We start from the raw sequence: 20,113 nt of genomic DNA on the forward strand, positions 1-20,113 counted from the left end.
TGCCAGGAAGAGAGGTGACCCTCCCAGCAGCTACTGGGAAGACAGTGAGATAAGGTGCTGTGGCTGGGAGCTGAAAGCTTTCTCAGAAGCACTAGGGTGAGAGGCCTTGCATGGCACTGCGTAAGGGGAGCGAGGCATCCGCAGTGTGGGGCGAGATGGTGGTGGGGAAGAGATTTGGCACAGGCACAGGAGGGTGGCTGATGGCTCAGCAGGAGCTGTGTGCTGCAGCCACATAGGGAAGGGAAAAGCTCCTTACAAGCACCTTTCTCTCCACTGCCTGTACAGGCAGCCTAGGGCAACTAACTCATCTGGAGATGGCCATCTTGGGCGAAAGCTGGGAGTGATGAGTTGAGATGTCCTCTGGGGACAGCGATGGAGAGGCTCAGGGTGTAGGTGAGGAATTGGTGCTCTTCTCTACACACACAGAAGCACCACGCATCACTCCAGGACCCCTGTGTGTTGACCAGAGCAGCCGTGGCACCAGCTGAAAGGTCCCCTAGGTGTTCAGGCCTGAAGGATGTTTCTATACAAGCCCAAAATAGCCAGGATGAAACTCATCCCTGCTGAGAATGGCCTCCCAGGAGCTGCCAGAATGCACTGGAGTCCTGCAGGCTTGGCCTCAAGTCAAAGTGAGGGAAAAGACTCCCTGTAAGGTTCAGGGTCCCAAAGACATGCCCAGCATCCTGGGTCACTTCCTCCCCACACTCTGCATAGCCATGCTCTGTGCACCATGTCCCCTTCCACAAGGGGGGACCACGTAATGAGAAGAGGCACTGGCATGGTGTGCAGACAAGGATCGCTCTCACCCAGCTCCCTGGTCCCCAGCACAGCCCTGCTCGGAAGGGGCATGTCACCAGCTGAGCTGCTCCCACCGCAGTGGAGATGCCCTGGCTCTGCTGGGGGCTGAGCACTGCTGCCCACCTCCCCTCAGTCCCCTCTGCAGGCTGCCCCACCCTCCCACACCTCCTCGCCAGCAGGGATTTATACAGCAGTCTCTGCAGCAGTGTCTCTGGGCACTTGGCTTCCTTCTCCGCACGTTGCTTTCTCTGCAAACGCTTGTCGGAAAGTGACTTTCCCAGAGCCATGGAGCCGGTGGTGACGGTTGCTCCTGAAGAGGAAGTAAATGACCGGGTTGGTGCTGCTGTCCCAGAGAGATGAGCCAGGGACCATCAAAAATGGGAATTTACCAATGTTTGGCATGCAATAGTAATGCTTTTTCACTACTTCTCCCTTCTTCAGACAGTCTCGCGATATAAAGAACACAAGAACTGTCTGTCCAAAGTTATAGCTTGACTCTTGCACTGATGCTTTGCTTCCCAGCTGCATTCATGAGCAGCTCTAGTTTCATATACCTTGCAGAAGATGGCCTACTGCTGCTCAGGGTCACACAGATTGAGAAGTTGTCAGTCCTCTTCCATAATGCCTGCTGCTGATTTCACAACCTCCCTCAACACAGCTTCTCATTCCCCAAGGGTCCACTGTCACTGCAGAACCTCCCCTAGCACATTCCTCACTACCGAGTGTCCTCTTCTGACCTCAAAACCTCTCCCAACACAAGCTGTCACCATACATTGTCCCCTACTACTTCACATTACCTGTTCTACAGTAGGGTCTCCTTGAACTCTGTAGCCAGCCTTATGACACCTCAGCAGCCACAATTTTGCAACCTCTCCTAGTGTTACCCTTCAAAACACGATGCCCGCTTCTGATGTCACAAGGTCTTTCAACACAGCTTAGCACCCACAGTATTACCTGCCACTTCATACGATCTTTCAGCACAGTCCCTCACCACACCTCAGGCACTTCTGATTTCACAAACTCCATGAAGACAGCTCCTAGCTATGTAGCATCCATTTCAAGTTTCACAACTTCCCTCCACACCGTGCCTTGTCCCCATCGTGCCCATCATCAAATTCACAACACACATTCACCATGGCTCTGTCAACAAACCCCTTGCCAGTATTCACTATCCAGCTGCAAAACCTCATTCATCTCACCATGCACAGTCCCTCCTTGTCCAAATCACAGCTCCCCAAGCATGACCTGCTGCCATAGTGGTGTCCAGAGCCAGGTGCCAAGGTAAGTGGAATGAAAATGGAGAAAAGACCTTTCTCCTTTGCTGGCACTAAGCACAGCCCTATGGGGAATTATTTTGCAGCAGGAGGTAGCAGCAATTCTTCATTTGGACTTGTGCATTAAGTCACCTCTGGTAGTCCATTTGGCTAGGGAAACAAAAGGACATGAATGTGATGCTAGCCAAGTTGCTGCCATGTGTGCCACTGGGTACAGAAAGTGGCAGGCTGACTCATACTAGGTTAGCAGGCCAGATGCTATTGGCCTGATCTCTGGCTTCTGTCATCTGTTGCTCCTCTTCCTTTCCCAAAGACTGTAAGACTTTGTTTACCTTCTTACCCAATACTCTTGTTTCCTGTAGTGACTGCTGATAACCCTCATTAAGCTGCCCAAGACTCCAGGTGACAGTAAAAGGATATTTATGTTAGGGGACTATTTTCACCAAGGCATTTCTTTACCAGTATTTATTCTCATTAACTGTAGGATTTCTGTTTTCACTGTGGAGATCGCTGGCATTCTGTGCAGAGGAGATGGAGACATTAACTATGTTGCTATCAGGCCATTCCACATTTCCAGAAATTTCAGCAAAACAAAGGAAAGGACAGTAGCTGAGACAATGTCTTTCCTGACATCCATGAGGCATAAGCTACAAATACACAGTAGAGTTGAGAGAAACGATGAATTTGACTTGGGCCTTGGTTGAGATGATATGCTGATATAAATCAGCATGTCTATTTGCTTCGTTTGTTTCATTTCTTAGGTTCACCTTTGACTGCAGCTGCTCAGGTTAAGAAAGATGGGGCCCATCATGACAGTGACATTTCTCCGCCCTAAGTTATTTTGTTTAAAAGCTAGGTGTCTATTTCACACCTAATCGCATCCTAAAATCAGTTCTGAGGTAGATCAGATGCATCTGCCTCCAGAGACATTCATTTTTTTCCGCAGAAGAGCCTAGAGTGACTAAGTCAGGGTTAATTTGCTGACTTCCATTGGCATTAAATAGGTGACGTCCTCCCTCAGTTTCCCAATTCGTAAATGAAGGATTTTTTTGACTGACTTGGTAATTCACTGACCTCTGTTAGAACATGCAAAATCTTGCAAAGAGGCTTTATTCACTGGATTTCCAGTGATGAAATTTCTGGTGAGATAGGACTTGGAGGGTCATCAAGAGGTCACCCAGGACATCTTCTGTCCCTATAAAAACTTAATCGTAACCACTCCTGAGAGAAATGAGCCCAACTGGTCCTTAAAAGACTCCTGTGATAGGAATTCTTTACCATCCCTGGAGGATGGTGACTCTTCCTACAGCTTGAGGTTTCTTTCTTTTTTTCCTTTAATGAAGATTTCTCTTTTACATGTTTTTTGGAATACACAGAAGTGAAAAAAGGAGAGAAAATATCTGGATTACAAATGGACTGTTTTAGCATTCACAATGCTAGGAAGCCAGAGCAGTGGACCTAATGGCCCTTTACACAGGGGAAATCCATACAACTATCAGCTTGGAGTAAGGAAGAACTCCGAGAAGCGTTAGCTGGATAGGTCCATGCATATGCTTGTCCAGTTGAATACTCAGCTACTCCTTTGACTGTTATTTCTCATGGAGAAACCCTGAAATGCCTTTGTGATATCATTAGAAAAGCATTGACTGACAACTGTTTCTTTAAAATATATTTACTTAAACTTTTCAGTCAAGACAGAACTCATTCTCCTCCTTTGCCCCTTTCTTTCACGCCTTCCCTTCACTAAGCCTCCACCCCTCCCTCCTGCAGCCCCAAGAACCCTTCAGGTGGAAGATTTCCTGGGAGAGGGTTAAAGGCTGGTACTTAAACGGTTTTCTTCTCAGCCCTTTGTGCAGCTGCTGGGATATGAAAGCGTCATTCAACACACCCAGGTCACATCATCCACACAGCCTATTAAACCACTTCTCACATAGGCAGGAAACATCAAGATACACTTGTGACACATGAAAGCAAGTAATAAATTAGATGGGATTGGATTATACACTAACAGCCACCTCCTAAGCAAGTCTTGGAAGCTTTCCAGAAGCCATTCTATGTTCTTTAAAGGCGCTGTGCTCTAACACATTCATACCAGGGGAGACAGAAGTTGAGGAGATAAAGTTGTACAGCCTTGCACAAAAAATTAGATCTCTAAACACAGGTGAGGTAAATTTTGCAGCTTCTCTGGCTTCTTGCTTCGCTTTGCTTTGCTTTGCTTTGCTTTGCTTTCCTCTTCCTTTTCATTTCTTCTTGAACAAATGTGAAAATACAGAAAGAAACTTCCACTGAAGTTATCAACTGTCTCTAGTTATCTTTGGCTAGAATCATATACAGAGCTAGTTCTACAGCCGCAGATTCGATTGCTTCGATATTATTCTTTTGTTTCCCATAACCACCTGAGATTTTAGGGAAGAATGCATGCAGTAAGGAGATGGTGCAATTTCTCACCCTTTTTGAGATGTTAAGAGTACACATGAGATTCATTTTATTTTGCAGCTGATTGCATTATGTCATATAGCTCAGGTCTACCCCTGCAAAGGCACTTGAAGAGATAAGCCATAACTGGTGGCAATCCTCTACTGAATTAGTCATTCTAGTAATCCTCTTGGAGTCAGCAGTAAGAAACGGGTACCTGCAGCACATGATTCATCACATCTACAAGTAGACTGGTCAGGTGTAATCTGCCTAGCTTAGGTACAGGTGCCTACATGACTTAAGTCGATGAGATGAGATCAGACAGATGGGTAGTTTGTTAAATGCGGTTTGGTGGTGATGGAAAGGACCTTTTCAAGCAATATACATAGCCGAGCTGTCTGAATTGTGAATCAGTCCTTTTGTAGATGCACACCTTGTTTTTAGCTCAGGAATTTGCCATCTGCTGGTATTCAGGCATATAGTTTCCCCTGATCATTTCTCTCTTGGTCACTCCTTTCTGACTGCCTAAATATGGCCCTGCGATTGCTGTGGTATGCTTCCAGTCATGCTCTGGCTTGGATGGAGCCCAGCTATTTCTTTTCGACTGGGTACTGCACAGCCATAAAGGTGTGCTCATTTCATCCCTGTCATTTATTCTGTTGAGAAGTCTACGTCGTTGCTCAGTAGAAGGAAGAGGGGTAGAAAGGATCACGACCTGGTAAGACGAGGGAGAAACTGACCTCCCGTTGTTCTTACTGATCCTTTTCCTTGTAGAAATATCTGAAGGGGAACCATCCATGTAAAGTTTACCCTTCTGCTTGAAAAACTTTCATCTAGTGTAAGTACAACTGTAAGCATAGGAAAAGTCCCTAACTTTGCCCACTTCCTCTCTCGGCTTCACTTTGTGGGTTTGAAAGTAATCTTGGCTTTTCTCAGTTTCAGTGTTTCCTGTGGATGCTTGATCCCTTTGTGCCTGCACGAGAGTTTCTGATTATGCTGCAGATGGAAGTAGTTGGTAGATAACTTGGCTTAACTGAATCATTCCACAGATTTGCTCACAGATCACCAGTACAAATGAGAAGACCTGGTTGTGATGTAACTCTGCAGGACTTAAAATGGTGCATTTTAACACCAGCTGACGGGGAATGTTTTGATGCTAGAAGGAAGCCCATACAGGGGATATTTTTATTAAAAGAGTGCCTGCTTTTGGCTGACCTTAAACTCTCTGTGAAGAGTTTCATCTGGTGGTTCCCAGACTTCTTTGAGCAAGGGAATTCTGGTCGTCTGGGTGCATAATGGCAAGCTAGAGACGTTACACTCTTTCTAAAGATGTAGGCTACTCATTTATTAGTGACATGTAATGCTTGATGGGTTGTAGCTGGAATACAGGGTGAACCAAAGAAGTCCCATGTTTATGCTGGAATGTGACCTTGTCTCGAATGAGAAACTGTATGGATGTAGAAATGCCTAGGGACAAGGAGCTCAGCCATAACCTAAAACAGGTGGATGGCATTACAAAAAGCTCTGAGCTACTTTCAGGCACCAAAAGGGATTATTCTCTAAAGGTCATTCTAACCTGGTGGTGCTAATTTGCTTAAGCTCCTCATAGTGAGTGGAGGAAAAAAGGGTTCTGCAGAGGACCCTAATTTAGTCATTCTGAATCAGCCTATAGAGAGACTTATACTGGCTGTTGAAGGAGTTTAGTTAGATTAGCTTCATTAGGCTAAGTTAACCCTTGAAAGCATCACGCAGAGTGTATAAAAAATCATACTAGGTAAAATCAGTACAGTGCTGGGACAGAAGATCTCACAAGAGTCTTTCATTCTTCCTTCCTCTGATAGAAACAATGCTGAGATTTAGAACAATGTGAAATACTCCATTAAGTCATATGTGCAATTTTTTTTTCCCTCCATGATAGATAACCTTCCAAGAACTCATTTTTCCGCCTGTGACATTTCATATTTACATTTCAAAATGTACATACACAAGAGAGTGCTTTTCCCTGCATGTGGGTACATTTCCCTTCTAAACAAGAATTCAAAATCATGTGTACTTATAAAGCAAATCATCATTCTGAGCAATATTTCCAGGTATTCTTAAAGACACCCATTTTACAAAGATTGCTGTGAGGGACTTTGTCTCCCCTGAGGGCAAACATACTGCATTATCTGCCTTGTAGTGCCCAAGGTGAACACTCTGGCTGTGTCCTTAGTGCATGGAAGGCTATCGGCCATGGAGCCAGTCCTTCAAAATCCTGGAGGACCAGGATTAAGGAACATATCACAGAGTGCACCTATCTCTGTGCCACCAAAGCCATGGCAGAAGCTTTGTACTGTGGAGAATTAAATAGCTGTGAAAAAATACATGACAGAAACTAAACACTTCATAAGCTTAATACTAATGCTATATCTTTCTTGGTTTGTATCCACTTCTGATATAGAACTCATTACTAATAATGAAAAAAATGCTGATTAACCATGTGTCTCTCTTTGTTTTCCCAGGGGTATAAGCTGTATATTGCATATTGCCATGCAACTGACCAACATGGAGAATGTAAGCAGTGTGAAGGAATTCATTCTTCTGGGCCTTTCAAAGAACCAAGGGGTGCAGAAAATATATTTTGTGGTGTTTTTGTTCTTCTACATTGTTATTGTGGCAGGAAATCTGCTCATCGTTGTCACTGTAGTTAGCAGTCAACGTCTGAACTCCCCCATGTATTTCTTTCTCTGCCACCTGTCCATTGCAGATATTTGCTTCTCTTCTGTCACAGCTCCCAAAATGATTGCTGACTTCCTTGTCGAAAAGAAAACCATTTCCTTTGGGGGTTGCATGGCACAGCTATTCATGGGACATTTCTTTGGCGGCGCTGAGGTCTTCATCCTCACAGCGATGGCCTATGATCGCTACTTTGCCATATGCAGACCCCTGCACTACACCACCCTCATGACCAGGCGTGTGTGTGGCTGGATGGTGATGGGTTCATGGGTGGGGGGCTTTGTGCACTCCCTGGTGCAGACCCTCGTAACCGTTAGCCTCCCTTTTTGTGGCCCCAACAAAATTGACCACTACTTCTGTGATGTCCATCCCCTACTACAACTGGCCTGTACAGACACCTATGTTGCGGGCATCATTGTCGTTGCCGATGGTGGAATGCTTTGTTTGGTCTCTTTCACAATCCTGGTCATGTCCTACATTGTCATTTTATTTTCCTTGAGAAGGCATACGTCCGAAGGGCGGAAGAAAGCCCTCTCCACCTGTGGGTCCCACATTACTGTGGTGATTCTCTTCTTTGGGCCATGCACATTCATCTACATACGCCCATCCAGCAGTCTCTCGGAGGACAAGAGCGTAGCTGTGTTTTACACTGTCATCACATCCATGCTGAACCCATTCATCTACATGCTGAGAAATGAGGAGGTGAAAAGTGCCATGAGAAAACTGTGGAATAGAAAAGTCTGGAGTGAAAAGGGTGAGGTGTAGAACTGTGGTAACATTTTCTCAGGAGCTGAGAAAATCAAGTCTCTCTCACTATAATTCCATTTTGGAAAATTTACTGAAAGCTCCCTTTTGAAGAAAAGCTTGGTTTTAGCTGTTGCAGTAATTAGGAAGACACTGAAAGCTCATGTTTTGATTGGAATGGCATTGTAAACTCTGTGACTAGCAGGGATTCCCTTTATGTTCTCTTTTTGAATAGCACAGGCCCAGGACTGGGGCTTCCAAGCACTGCTGAGACACCAGCAAATAAATAAATGAATGCTATCAAAAATATTAAAATGTGTTCCAGGCAGAGCATCCCATTAGTCCGAGCTCTCCCAGGTGTAAACTTTCTGTCAGACAAACTCCATCTACTCTGCAGTCTACTCAGCTACGAAACGATGGCCCAAGGTGTCTGCAAGACCTTCAAGGTCCCCTGCTGCTGGAAGCAATTGTACCAAAGGCTTCCTTCCCCTTTACTTTGGAGTAAATGCCTTCTTAGGAGTACTGCATTGTCATATGCTGAATCCACGGGTTAGCAATTAAACTGCTGATATTAGATGCTGGCTGGGTCATTTGCTGATGCAGGTGATATGAGGAGAAGCTTCTCCCCTTCCCATTCCAGTGCAGCAACTCTCTGCCTTTCTGCAGTAGTTCACCTGTCACTAATGCCCTCCTTCCTAGCCATCCCCTCTGCCCTTCATCTCTGCCTCAGATTTTGCATTTTACTGTTTATTACTAAAACAGAATCAAAGATACAAGTGAAAGATAAATTGCTCACCGTAGGAAATTGTCACCACCAAAGAAAGCATTGCGGGGCAAGGAAAGCATTGGGGGGCAAAGAAAGCATTGGGGGGCACAATTTTATGCGTCAATGAAAAAAAAAATTATTTGGGAATAATTCCTGTACTCAAGGTCTGTATGCCTTGTAGCCCAACAGGGCACATTTACAAGTCCAGGCAAAGGAAGAAACATGTATTCCAAGGGAATAGCTGGAACAGCTACTTCTGCAGGAAGGAAGAGATGTGAAGATGGAAGATTAAATCATCTCAGAGCCAGTCACAGCTGCCACAGGGAGGTTAGTTGTAGCAGCTAAGGTTCTCCACAAGGCCAAAGGAGCCACGAGGAGCCACGGGATCCTGACTCCTACCTTGCCAGGAGGAAAAGAGCAAATGAGCTGCGTGAGGGAGAAAGACATCTGTGTAATGCACTCTGAAGGTAACTAAAGCACTTTCTTTTTTCTTCCTTCACTTCATGTTCCCTATAAACACTGGCTTGCACTTGTGTTGCACCTTAACATGGCTTAAGTGTGATTCAAGATAAGAAGGTGTTCCCTGCACAGGAGAGCGGCAGATCTACAGACCAAACCCTGGGACAATGTCGCAAATGCTCTGGTTCCCCGAATGTCCTCTGCTCTATGCAGGGGGTGGCAGAGTGGGTTCCCATTTCACAGGCATGCACCAGTACACTGCGGACATCTCAGTGTCTTCTCCTCACCGTGGTGGGTTATGTGGATGGCAGCCAGCAGGACGGAACTGGGATAAATCGTGATTCTCAAGGCTTAGAGGGATAGTGTCCCTCAGGCCTGGGCCAGCATGTCCCTCACCCAGCATTCACACTCTGTGGACACAGCTAAAGGTGGGACCATCCCCACCTATTTGTAGCAGTCTAAATTCTTCATGCAATGAAGGACAGTTGTCTAGCTCAGCACCATTGTCAACAGAGAGGGACAGGTGCCTTCAGAGGCTGGTCTGTCTCACCGTAGGTGGGGCAGGTAGAAAGACAGATGGGGCCCACTGACCCCCTTCATACTGAAACTGCTGAGGGGTTAGGGCACACGGCCAGTTCAAGCTAAGGCTTATAATTTTAAAACTGTTTGGTTTTTTTTTTAATGTTTTGGGGAAGAACGCCATGATTTTTCTGATTTCTCTTCCGGCTGCTGGATGCTAGCAGGCAACAGTGGGACCATAGCTTATGGAAGGCATCAACAACAGCAACAACAACATTTGATTCCTCTACACATTGGCCCAGATTCTTATAATGACTTAATATGAGGACTAACCAGCTGCTTCTATATTTTGCATTGCCTGAGTAAAAATACCTGGCAAGTAGTGAGGCCTGACCACAAACATTTTTAAAGTCTTGAAATAATTTCCTCGTTTACTTCTTGTTTCAAACGTGTGCAGACCAGATGTCTAAGTGCCAACAGTCATATAGCACAGTTCTGATATTTATTTATGCTGCAAACATGCAATGGTAAGAGCAAGTTAATAAGAAAGAAGAAAGCATATGTGAAATATTGGCTTGGAAGGGAAAAAATATGTGACACATGTAAGAGTCATCTTTACTCAAAAAATGTTTGATTGCAAGGGTAATGTGAACACAAGCTCTTGCAAATGGTCAGCCATGACATTGATTTTAAATAGAAATGTTTCCAAAAGAAGCACATAGCTAATACTGAATGAAGTCCATTTATCTGGACAGCATTGGAAAGCAAGCAAGAAAGCAAGCAAACCCCCACACAACGTGACATGGTCTAGGTGATCACGCTCCAGAGTCACCCTGTAGAGATTACTCTAATAGCTGTCCAAAATATATATTTTATCTCCCTGTCCACTGATTCTTTCTGACAAAGAAAACTTCACATGCCTCTGGGATCTCATTGCTTCTGGTAAGCTTGTGCTTCTGCTGTGCAATTTACTTGAAATATTTCTGCCACAACTTCCCCATCTGGAGAGAAAGAGAGAGAGAGAGAGAGAGAGAGAGAGTTGTTCTTGCAGATGCTCTTGGAAGTTGTTTTTGCAGAATGAGAAATGGAGCTAGACATTCAGGCTGTCCGTTTCATCCCCTGTAGTTTTCAGCCCTGGCAGAGGTGTGGACTGCTCTCGTGACACACAAGAAGCAGCTTGGAGCTGAGAGGTTTTGATGAAACTGCCTGAAGTGGTCCGAGAGGTCATCAGAGGAGAATAGCAGGCAAACTGTTGGAGACTAGCAAATATAAACTGTGTAAGTTTGGGCCTCCCCACATTGCTTTCCCTCTGCCCATGGAGTGGCATGGAGATAGGGCTGGAGACACAAAAGAATATTTCCTCTGCTGCTGAAGTTGGAGGGTGGAAGAGGCAGAGATCTTGTGAGAAAGAACTGATTGACCTGTGATTGTGGAACAGGATTAAGAGCCCAAAGGACTTGCCAGTATTGTGGACACTGTTATGCAGCTCTTGCCATCTATCTTTTCAGTGTAGAAACTGAACACTAGTGATACTGGTGTACTGCACTAGAGTGCAGCAAAGGTGAATACAAGGGTGTTGGTGAGTAAAGGAGATTCAGCAGCGGTGTATTTCTTACCCCAGGGGCATCACAGGTGTGTTTATGGGGGTTTCCATGCCCAGTCCAGAACTTGGCTGAGGTGTACAAAAGCCTTACTGACACATCGTTAATGCAGATTATCTCCAGTATTCACCCATGTACTGTAGGAAAGGTGGTCTGAGGAAATACAAGCCCACTCTTTTGGAGACTGAGGTCACAACCCAGAAACTCATGAGCAATAACTGGAACCCATCCACACAAGATGTAGCCCAGTACAGCACATATAGGAAAATGACTCTCCTGCTTCAGGTTTCCTGGCATCCCTTGAACACGGTCTGATTTCACTTAGGGCGCCTTAAAGACAGTTTGTGCCTAAAGGCACATCTCTGCTAAACAGACATGAGGTAGGTGTCCACTTTACCTCCTCGATAGTTGAAGTGATGTTAATTAGCCAGCTGCCTTGTGTCATGATGTGAATACTGACGGTTGCACAAAAATGCATGGACATTCTACCAGAGTCAGAGAGCAATAGCAAGGACTAGTTCTGTTGAATTCCTTCAGAGGGTTGAAAAAGAAGGTACGTTCACTGCTTGAGCAGAATTCCTTAGGGGATGACTAGCGTGTTGAGACTCAAATCAAAACATGCACTATCCTTCTCAGTCGGTTTTTCATTTCCAAATCAGCACTTCAAAAGTGGATGTTTAGCCAACCTAGTGACTAGTCTTCCTTTTTAAAAGGGGCAAAGGTCAGAAATATGAATCTGGAGGATATTTCCACCAACTCCCTCAAGCAAATAAATGGAGCTCCCTATTACACACTTCAGTAATACATTCTGAGTTAGATATCAACTGTCACTCCTTGAGAGAAGCATTGACTTTGAAAGGAAACTTTCCCCAAAAGGCATAAAAGCGAATATATTGATATTGAACATACCAGTGATCGATATGGATGTGTACTGATAACACTGTGTTTCTAATGCCATCACAGGTGGCTTTATTCTGTGCTTCAGGTCCTGTCTACGTGACATATATGAAGAACAAGAACAATGTGACGGAGTTTGTCTTCCAGGGACTCAAACAAGATGATACATTAGCAAAAGTATGCTTCACATTCTTCTTAGTCTTCTATGCCACTATCATTCTTGGAAACCTGCTTAGCATCATCACTATACAGAACAGTCAACAGCTGGACTCTCCCATGTACTTCTTCCTGAGCTACTTGTCCTTTGTAGATATCAGTTACTCTACTGTCACAGTTCCCAAACTCATTTATGACCTTCTTGCTGAAAAGAAGACCATCTCTTTTGTGGGCTGCATAGCACAGCTCTTTGGGGTCCATCTCTTTGCCTGCACGGAGATGTTCATCCTCATAGCAATGGCGTATGATCGTTACACTGCTATATGCAAGCTGCTTCATTATACAAGAATTATGAACAAGCATGTGTGTGGCCGGCTGGTGGCAGCTTCGTGGGTGGGAGGCTGTGTGCACTCCCTGGTGCAGACCCTGCTGACTGCTCAGTTATTGTTTTGTGGGCCCAATGAGATCAACCACTACTTCTGTGATGTACACGCTTTGCTGAAGCTGGCCTGCGCTGACACCTACGTGGTTGGTTGCATCGTGGTTGCCAATAGTGGTCTGATTTCCTCGGGCTCTTTTGTTGTTCTTTTTGTGTCCTAAGTCATTATTTTGGTCTCTTTGAGGACACGCTTTTCTAAAGGGCGTCTCGAAGCACTCTCTACCTGCACCTCCCATATCACTGTTGCACTTCTGTTCTTTGGGCCATGCATTTTCATCTATATGCGCCCTTCCACCATCTTCTCAGCAGACAAGAGTAGAACTGAAACTAAATTCAAGGTTTCATGTAGCTCTCATCTTTCTTTGGAAACTGTCAGTCAAAAGGATGTGAGCATATTGTCACCAGTCAAACCCGAGCCTTTGGGGTGGTATTGTGGCTTTTACCTTTAGACACCTTAGAGCTGTGTAAGTCTCAGGTCTAGGCTTCTCCTGGCATTAAGAGGAACAACTAGGTATTTTGAGAGGTTATGCTTTCCCACTAGCTCCTACGAGCTTCGGAGAGTGGTGTCTGCTCACGTTTCTACACAAAAAAAGTGATGGTGGTGCTAAGCTTCCAAGAGAAAGCAAATCCTTCAGTGTGGCACAGCACAAGCAGGTTTCATCTCACATATATTGGTGTGCTGACATGAGGTGCCTCAACTTGAGAGAGCTGCTGAAGACAGCAAGAGACCTTTGAGGGGACTGCGATTCATTGCATGGTAAAAGAGGAGCATGAGAGGAGCAGGATGCTGCACTAGGTGTCTGCCTTACAGTGAAGGGTGACATACACTGTACTAGGCTTTCCAAGTCTCCCAGGAACACTGATGGACACAGAGGCCGTTCCCCAGTGCCAGGCATTCACTCCGATTTTCATCAGTCTGTGCCAACCTGGTGTCTCTGGGAACGCTTCATTTAAAGGAGCTCTGCTAACACCTTTCCAAGGCCTTGACCTTATGTCATAGCTGAGCTTTATAATCTGTCAGAGCAGCAATCCCAGCACGGTTAAATACCATAGTCAATGTTGCAGCCACAATCCAGTTCAGTTATCAGGACATTTTTCACCGCTTTATTTAGAGACTGGATGAAGTTTCATACTTTGGCCAGTCGTCTGGTGTTTTACAAGGAATAGGTATCTCAGTGGAAATATGGGGATCCAATATCTTTCCATACTCCATAAGATATAACCTAATTCCTAGCTGAACACTGAAAATTTCCCTAAAATTCTTAACAGTACTGTTCTTGATCCATCGAGTTTTCCTCAACTGTTTGCAGCAGGGAAACCCCCAAATGCCCCTACGACCTCCTGACTCTGGGCAATGCTGTTCTACCGCAAATGGACTTACTTTAGCATTGCTGTCATGACAAGTAATTCAAGGCAGGGATTTTCCCAAATCTCCTCCTGCAACTGAGATTTGGGGAAGGGAAGAAGAGGAACAGGATTCTGGATGGTGGATCAGAAGGCTTTCTTAGAAAAGCAAACTGTAGATTTGAAGAGACAGCAGCTCTTTAACATTTTAAATTCCCTAATTTTGTCTGGGTTTCTCGAGGTGGAGGCTAACGGATAGGTGAATGCAGGACTAAGATGAATGTGGGGCTTATGAAAATCTGTTCTTTTTGATGATATTTGTCAGAAAGCATATTTAGGTTTGAGATTGTGATTCTTGATTGAAACATGCTGCCGGTTCTGCTGATGCTTAGCTCTAGATGGCTTTGACTATCTTAAACATCAGCGCAGAGAGAGGTGTGCAGACATGACTCATTGCTGTGCAGGGAAGCTCTTTGATGACAACCTACCTGTCTTTCTCTGGAAGAGCAGTAGTGTACATTGCTCTTCCCAGAGACCTTTAAACATACACAGGAAAATAAAATGATGCCTGTGATTTCTTTTCAAGCTATTTCCTTCCTGTGAGCTGGGAGTCCACTGAAAAAGACAATTTTGGACACCTCAGAAATCTGGTTTAAAAAGCTCACTTCTTTGTCCAAGATAAGGACAGTGCAACATTGGTATGTGCAAAAACGGTGAACTTCACATATCTGATGATACTTAATAATCAGAAACAAGAGATAAACCTTGAGCTTCAGCCTCTGCAGCAACAGAAAGATGACAACTAGCAGCACCAAAAGGCTACATTTTCAATTTCTTTTTCCCGCTTTTTAGGACCGTCAGGCCAGTGGGATAATAGTGCATATAGTCCAAATGCTTTTACTACCCCGTGCATATTCTAATTTTAGCGTTACTGAGATAAATGGCTTCTGAGATAGTGATGGCCTTTAATCATCACTACTTGATCAAAATTCAGACTATAACATACTGAAGATAAGTTTTCTCCCCAGCCGTGTGTCTTTGGGCAAAAATAATGATGTTTCGCAGTCATATCAGCTCTCTGTAAAATATGCTGGCAGCAGTTTGAAAGAAAGAGACTTGTAAAATCCTTCTTTAAGGTGCCATAGATGATCACAGGGACACAATCTTTGCTATAGTTATGCACAGCTTTAAGGAGAGGAAGTCAGGGGAAATAACAGCCCTAACAGGCTTGCAGTGAAATGCAAAGGGAATCCGCAAGACCTCTTTCCATCCCCCTTTGACTCTAAACCTTATGCAGAGGCAGGAACCTCTCACCTGTCTGAGATTAATTCTGTCACTTTCAGCTCAATAAAGATTTCAACTCCTTCTGCCAACTGAGGGACAGCATTTGTAAACTCAGCCAGAAGGGATGAAACATCGTTTAGCACTAGAACACCTATCCTTAGAGCTAGCTTAGTTGAATTGATAAAAGGATTCCAAAGCCTTTCCCAACTTTCTCATCTCCCAGAAATGATTGGTCGTTTATTCTCAAAATCACATTGATGGCAGACATGTTGTTGGTAAGTCACCATCTTATTTCAGCATTATTTTAAGTGAAAGAACACTACAGCTGGATTAACTTTCAGATTATGTCCAATGTCCTTAAAATAACTACCGGTTCACTCAGTTGCCTCAAGTGGATTGCTGATATGTGGAGATGAAAAGCAAGAATAAGTTCTTTTTACTTCACAATGGTAGCAAAATTAGAAGTCAATCTTTTTGCATTTCTGTAGTTTTTTCATGTTTCCAGGCAGAAGGGGAAAAAGGAGGTAGTAATGAGTGACAGAAGAGGGAGATTTAACAGGAGAGGGACAGTTACTTTCGCTAGTGTTTGGGGGGCAAAAACACGGGTGTCTCTTCTCCAAGATTTCCTTTGCAGAACTTCAGGTTCTGTGTGTTGCACTGGAAGAGGCTACTCCTTTCAAATACTGAAGACGTAGCAGAAGTGGCCATAAATTCAAATCACATTGCTTTTCTCCTCTTGAATGTCTCTGAAAGCTTTTTCTCATCTTGACGGACTGGTGGTTTTCCTACATGAGCAAAAGTTCCTAATAGAACAGAGAACTGCAATTCTGTGCCACGCACTCCTCAGGCAGGAGTCCTGGTTGTGCTTGGAACTTGCAAGTTAAGAGTCAGGATTCCTCCAGCTTTCAGCAGCAGAGGAACACAGTCTTTCAAGATAGAAGTTGCAGATACAACCAGTTAAAAGTCCACCTAAAATCACTTCTAACAATTAAGTACCTTTCTGAATCTCACCCTTGGAAGCTGATCAAATCTTCCTTGGAAGTCCTACTCTTTGTACCAAGGTTTTGATAAATTCTCCCCAAACAAAGTTCTCTTTCTAACAAGTCTGCTGAAGTTTCTCTGATATGACCTAAAACTCTCCTCAGAGCATCCTTCACCTCCTTATTCCTTAGGCTGTAGCTGATAAGATTCAGCACTGGAGTCACCACTGTAGAGAACAGAGGGGCCCATTTATCTCAGTCCAATGAGTAGCTGGATGTTGGGCTACTGCACATAAAAATGGTGCTGCCATAAAACAAGAAGAGAGCTCTCAGATGGGAAGCACAGGTGGAGAAGGCTTTGCATCTGCCCTTGGAGGAGTGGATCCTCAGGGTGGTGGAGATGAGGTAGATGGAGGAGATTAGAATTGCCAGAGATGTGAAGATGCCATGAAACACACCAAAAACGTGAAGTACCATCTCTTTGCTATAGGTGTCAGAGCATGAAAGCTGGATCCTAGGGGGATGTCACAGAAATAATGACCGATAACACCAAAGTCACAGAAAGAGAATGTGAAGGTGGAGATAGTTTGCGCAAGTGCGTGGACAAAGCGAGTGAAAGAGGAGATGATTACCATCTGTGTACAGGCTTTTGAGGACATGACAGTTGCATAAAGGAGAGGGTTGCAGAGAGCCACATGCAGTCATATGCCATTACTGCCAGCAGCAGACACACAGCACTAGCCATGAGGAGACAAATGAATAGCTGTGCCACACAGGCACTGACTGAAGTGGCTCTCCTCACTGCTGAAGAGTTCACCAGCAACCTTGGGGAGAGAGCTGAGGAGTAACAGAAATCCACAGAAGCCAAGTTACTGAGGGAAAGGTACACAGTGTGTGAAGCCCGGGGATCAACCTTCATCTACATGATCCTTCCAAGATTCCCTATTAATGTGCTTAAAAAAAGCGGGTTACCTTCACCTCTTGGCTTTCTGTTAGTCCAGAGAGGATAAACTCAATGGCCACACAGTGATTCCTCTCAGGCATGTTGCTAGCACACTCATGTTATCTCCCGACAAGAAACTGGTTCAACACCTAGAAGTGATGGGAAACTGGCAACATACAATTGATTGTCTCAGTAGCCACAAGGAAGCATGGCGCATTTTCATCATAGCTTCTGACTAGACTTCTTTAATTACGCATTGAAATGACTTGTGATACAAGGGAGTACTGTTCCTATTTTTCAGGTGAGATAAGAAAGCGCAGAAAGATAAAATAATTTATCCAAAAGGCAACAGCAGCACTGTGAAACACAAGTCCTAGTCTGGCACTACAATGGTTTTCGTGTGCCCTCTTTCCCCTTTTTTAAGGAAAAAAGTCTGCTTTTCTTGAGGACATCTATGGAGCACTCTTCTCCCCTCACTCGTGGCCACGGTTGCGTGCACAGTATCATGCAAATGGCCCACTCCAAGGGCAATGGCCCGCTTGTTCCTGAAGATACATGGTCTTGACACTAGTTCAGACATCACTCTTTCTGTATTGCAATCACCAATACATTTTTGCCTATTAACTAACTCCCCCGGGCATTGGTAGCAGGGTAGTTAGAGCTCAGTATGGGCCACAAAGTCCATTAATGGGACAAAGCAGCCCCTGTTCAGCCTTGCTGAAATAGGAATATAATGGTTAGGCTGCAGCTGTGCCAACTTGGTAGGACCTGCCCTAATTACATGGACCTCCACCACCCTGACCTTTGGGACTGCAACTTGTAAACATACAAATAACAAATCCACATCCTGGCAGAAGAAAGTAAGAGTTTTCTCTCTTGAAAGAAATGGCGGCAAGCACTAAATGGCAACAGCAGCAGGAAAACCCAGCTTTGCATCTTCCCAAAGAGGAGGAGATACCACAAGATCCTCCAGGTTTGCCTGAGAAAGCATTTCTCATTTGCTTGCATCCCTGTTGTCAAGGGAAAGTGGCCATTTTCTGCTCAGGAATAAATTGGGAAGAGTCACCAAATGAAATACTGATCAGTTTTATCCAGTAAGACAAGAGTAGATACTGTGGATACCAAGCCAGTTTATTCCCCCCGTGAGCCAAATCTTCAGAAGTACTTGCCCATTTCAAGAAGCAGACAGCAGGATTAAAACCAGCCTATAATGGTTAGGTACACAGTTTAAGTGAGCAAAATGCTTACCCTGCTTAGATGCACAAAAGACCAGACTGCCTTTACACACTGAGTTAGCTTTGCATAGCTGGCTGTTGTTTATCTCCAACCTACCCAACCTTTTCTACCCTAAAGCACAGCAACTAGCCCAGTTAATTCTCAGAAAAGGGCTTCAATGAGCTGGCTATCAACAGGTTGCTCTCTTCCATGGACTACTTGGGAAACTGAAGGAGGAAATTTCCCTCTCCTGCCCTAACGTGAGTGATCAAACACTGGATTAGGTGCAAATTTGTAGAATCTCCATCTGTGCTGACATTTAAAATTCAGCTGGATCGGGCGGAGCAATCTGATCTGACTGAACCTGCTCTGAGGAGGAGGTTGGACTTGATGACCTCCAGAAATCCTTCCCAACCTAAATGATTCTATGATTCTATCTGCAGATTGAAAATGATCTTTTTGATCTCTAAAATGAAGAAATAGGCCTACCTTCCTTGCATGAAGGTGCGAGATATTTTATGCTGTATTGTTCCCAGAAATAAACTCTTATTTCAAAAGCTACAAATATTTCATGTACCTTTGTAAGAGTGAGCAGCTTCCTTCTTCACTTCAAAGACATCTTACTGAAACAAATCAGAAGATTTATCTAAACAGAAAAACTTTAGGACTTCAAACTTGCAGTAGAGCCCCTCCCTGCTCCAGATAAATGCCCAGATAAATGTTCTTTGCTTATAGGTTTGCAGAACTACGCAATTCAGTACTGCCTTTGGAGCAACAGCTCATTCTTTTCCCTATATGTTGCAGCTGACCTGCAGCCTGGGCGTTGTGAAACATTAGTGGAGTGACACGCTGAGAAACAATTTCAATATCAAATGTGATATTCTAACACTCAGCTTGCTGCTTCGGAATTCTTTCTTCAGAAAAATGGTGTTACTGAAGTACTTGGTGTATTTATGACTCTCGATGCAGTTTAATGTCTGTAAATTAGATCTCCTGCAAGACACCAGGCCTTAATCAGGAGTCTCAGCAGGTGCACTGTAATGAAGAATCTTTCTGTGAATTAATTTCCCCTACCCTTGGTTAGGGGTCTAGTCAACATCTATTCTAGGCTCCCCCTACAGACAAAGGAAGCAATATCACCTTCAAAGGACAATTCATCCCATCTTAAGATGAGTGTGATAAGCAGAAGGAATCATCCCCTAAGGGTGTCTTTGTTGTCATTGATCATAGGACATGCCCGTCTCATTCCCTGCCCTTACTACTTTTTACTAGTGAAACTGATGACATAAGTGTCCTAGCAAATTCAGTGAACCCTGGTCTGTCCCTATCAACTGACAAACAAGGCTTAACAAAGCTTTAGACTGCAAACTTTAATAAAAATTCTTTTAATAATAACAAGACCATATTCATGTAAATAGCAGTACAGTGTAAGATATCAGAGGAATCAGTTCTGCTTATCTGACTCTGAAGAGCTGCAGTGCAACTCTGTGGAGTTTAAGCATTAAGTATGCCATCTGAATGTGAATCCACCTCTGTTACTAATTATGATCAAACTTGATAATTC

The 20,113-nt window shown here is 44.3% G+C and overlaps 1 protein-coding gene across 1 annotated transcript in view; it reads left to right on the forward strand.

The window, feature by feature from the left end:
• The first annotated feature begins 7,031 nt into the window (after nt 1-7,031).
• Nucleotides 7,032-20,113, forward strand: part of LOC136991795 (olfactory receptor 4S2-like) — a 90,912-nt gene continuing 77,830 nt past the window's right edge. The window contains exon 1 of the mRNA XM_067295250.1: nt 7,032-7,956. Coding sequence (XP_067151351.1) covers nt 7,032-7,956 — 925 coding nt within the window. The remainder of the gene's footprint in view (nt 7,957-20,113) is intronic.

The sequence above is a fragment of the Apteryx mantelli genome, chromosome 4 (assembly GCF_036417845.1).
Source record: "Apteryx mantelli isolate bAptMan1 chromosome 4, bAptMan1.hap1, whole genome shotgun sequence".
Classification (NCBI taxonomy): domain Eukaryota; kingdom Metazoa; phylum Chordata; class Aves; order Apterygiformes; family Apterygidae; genus Apteryx; species Apteryx mantelli.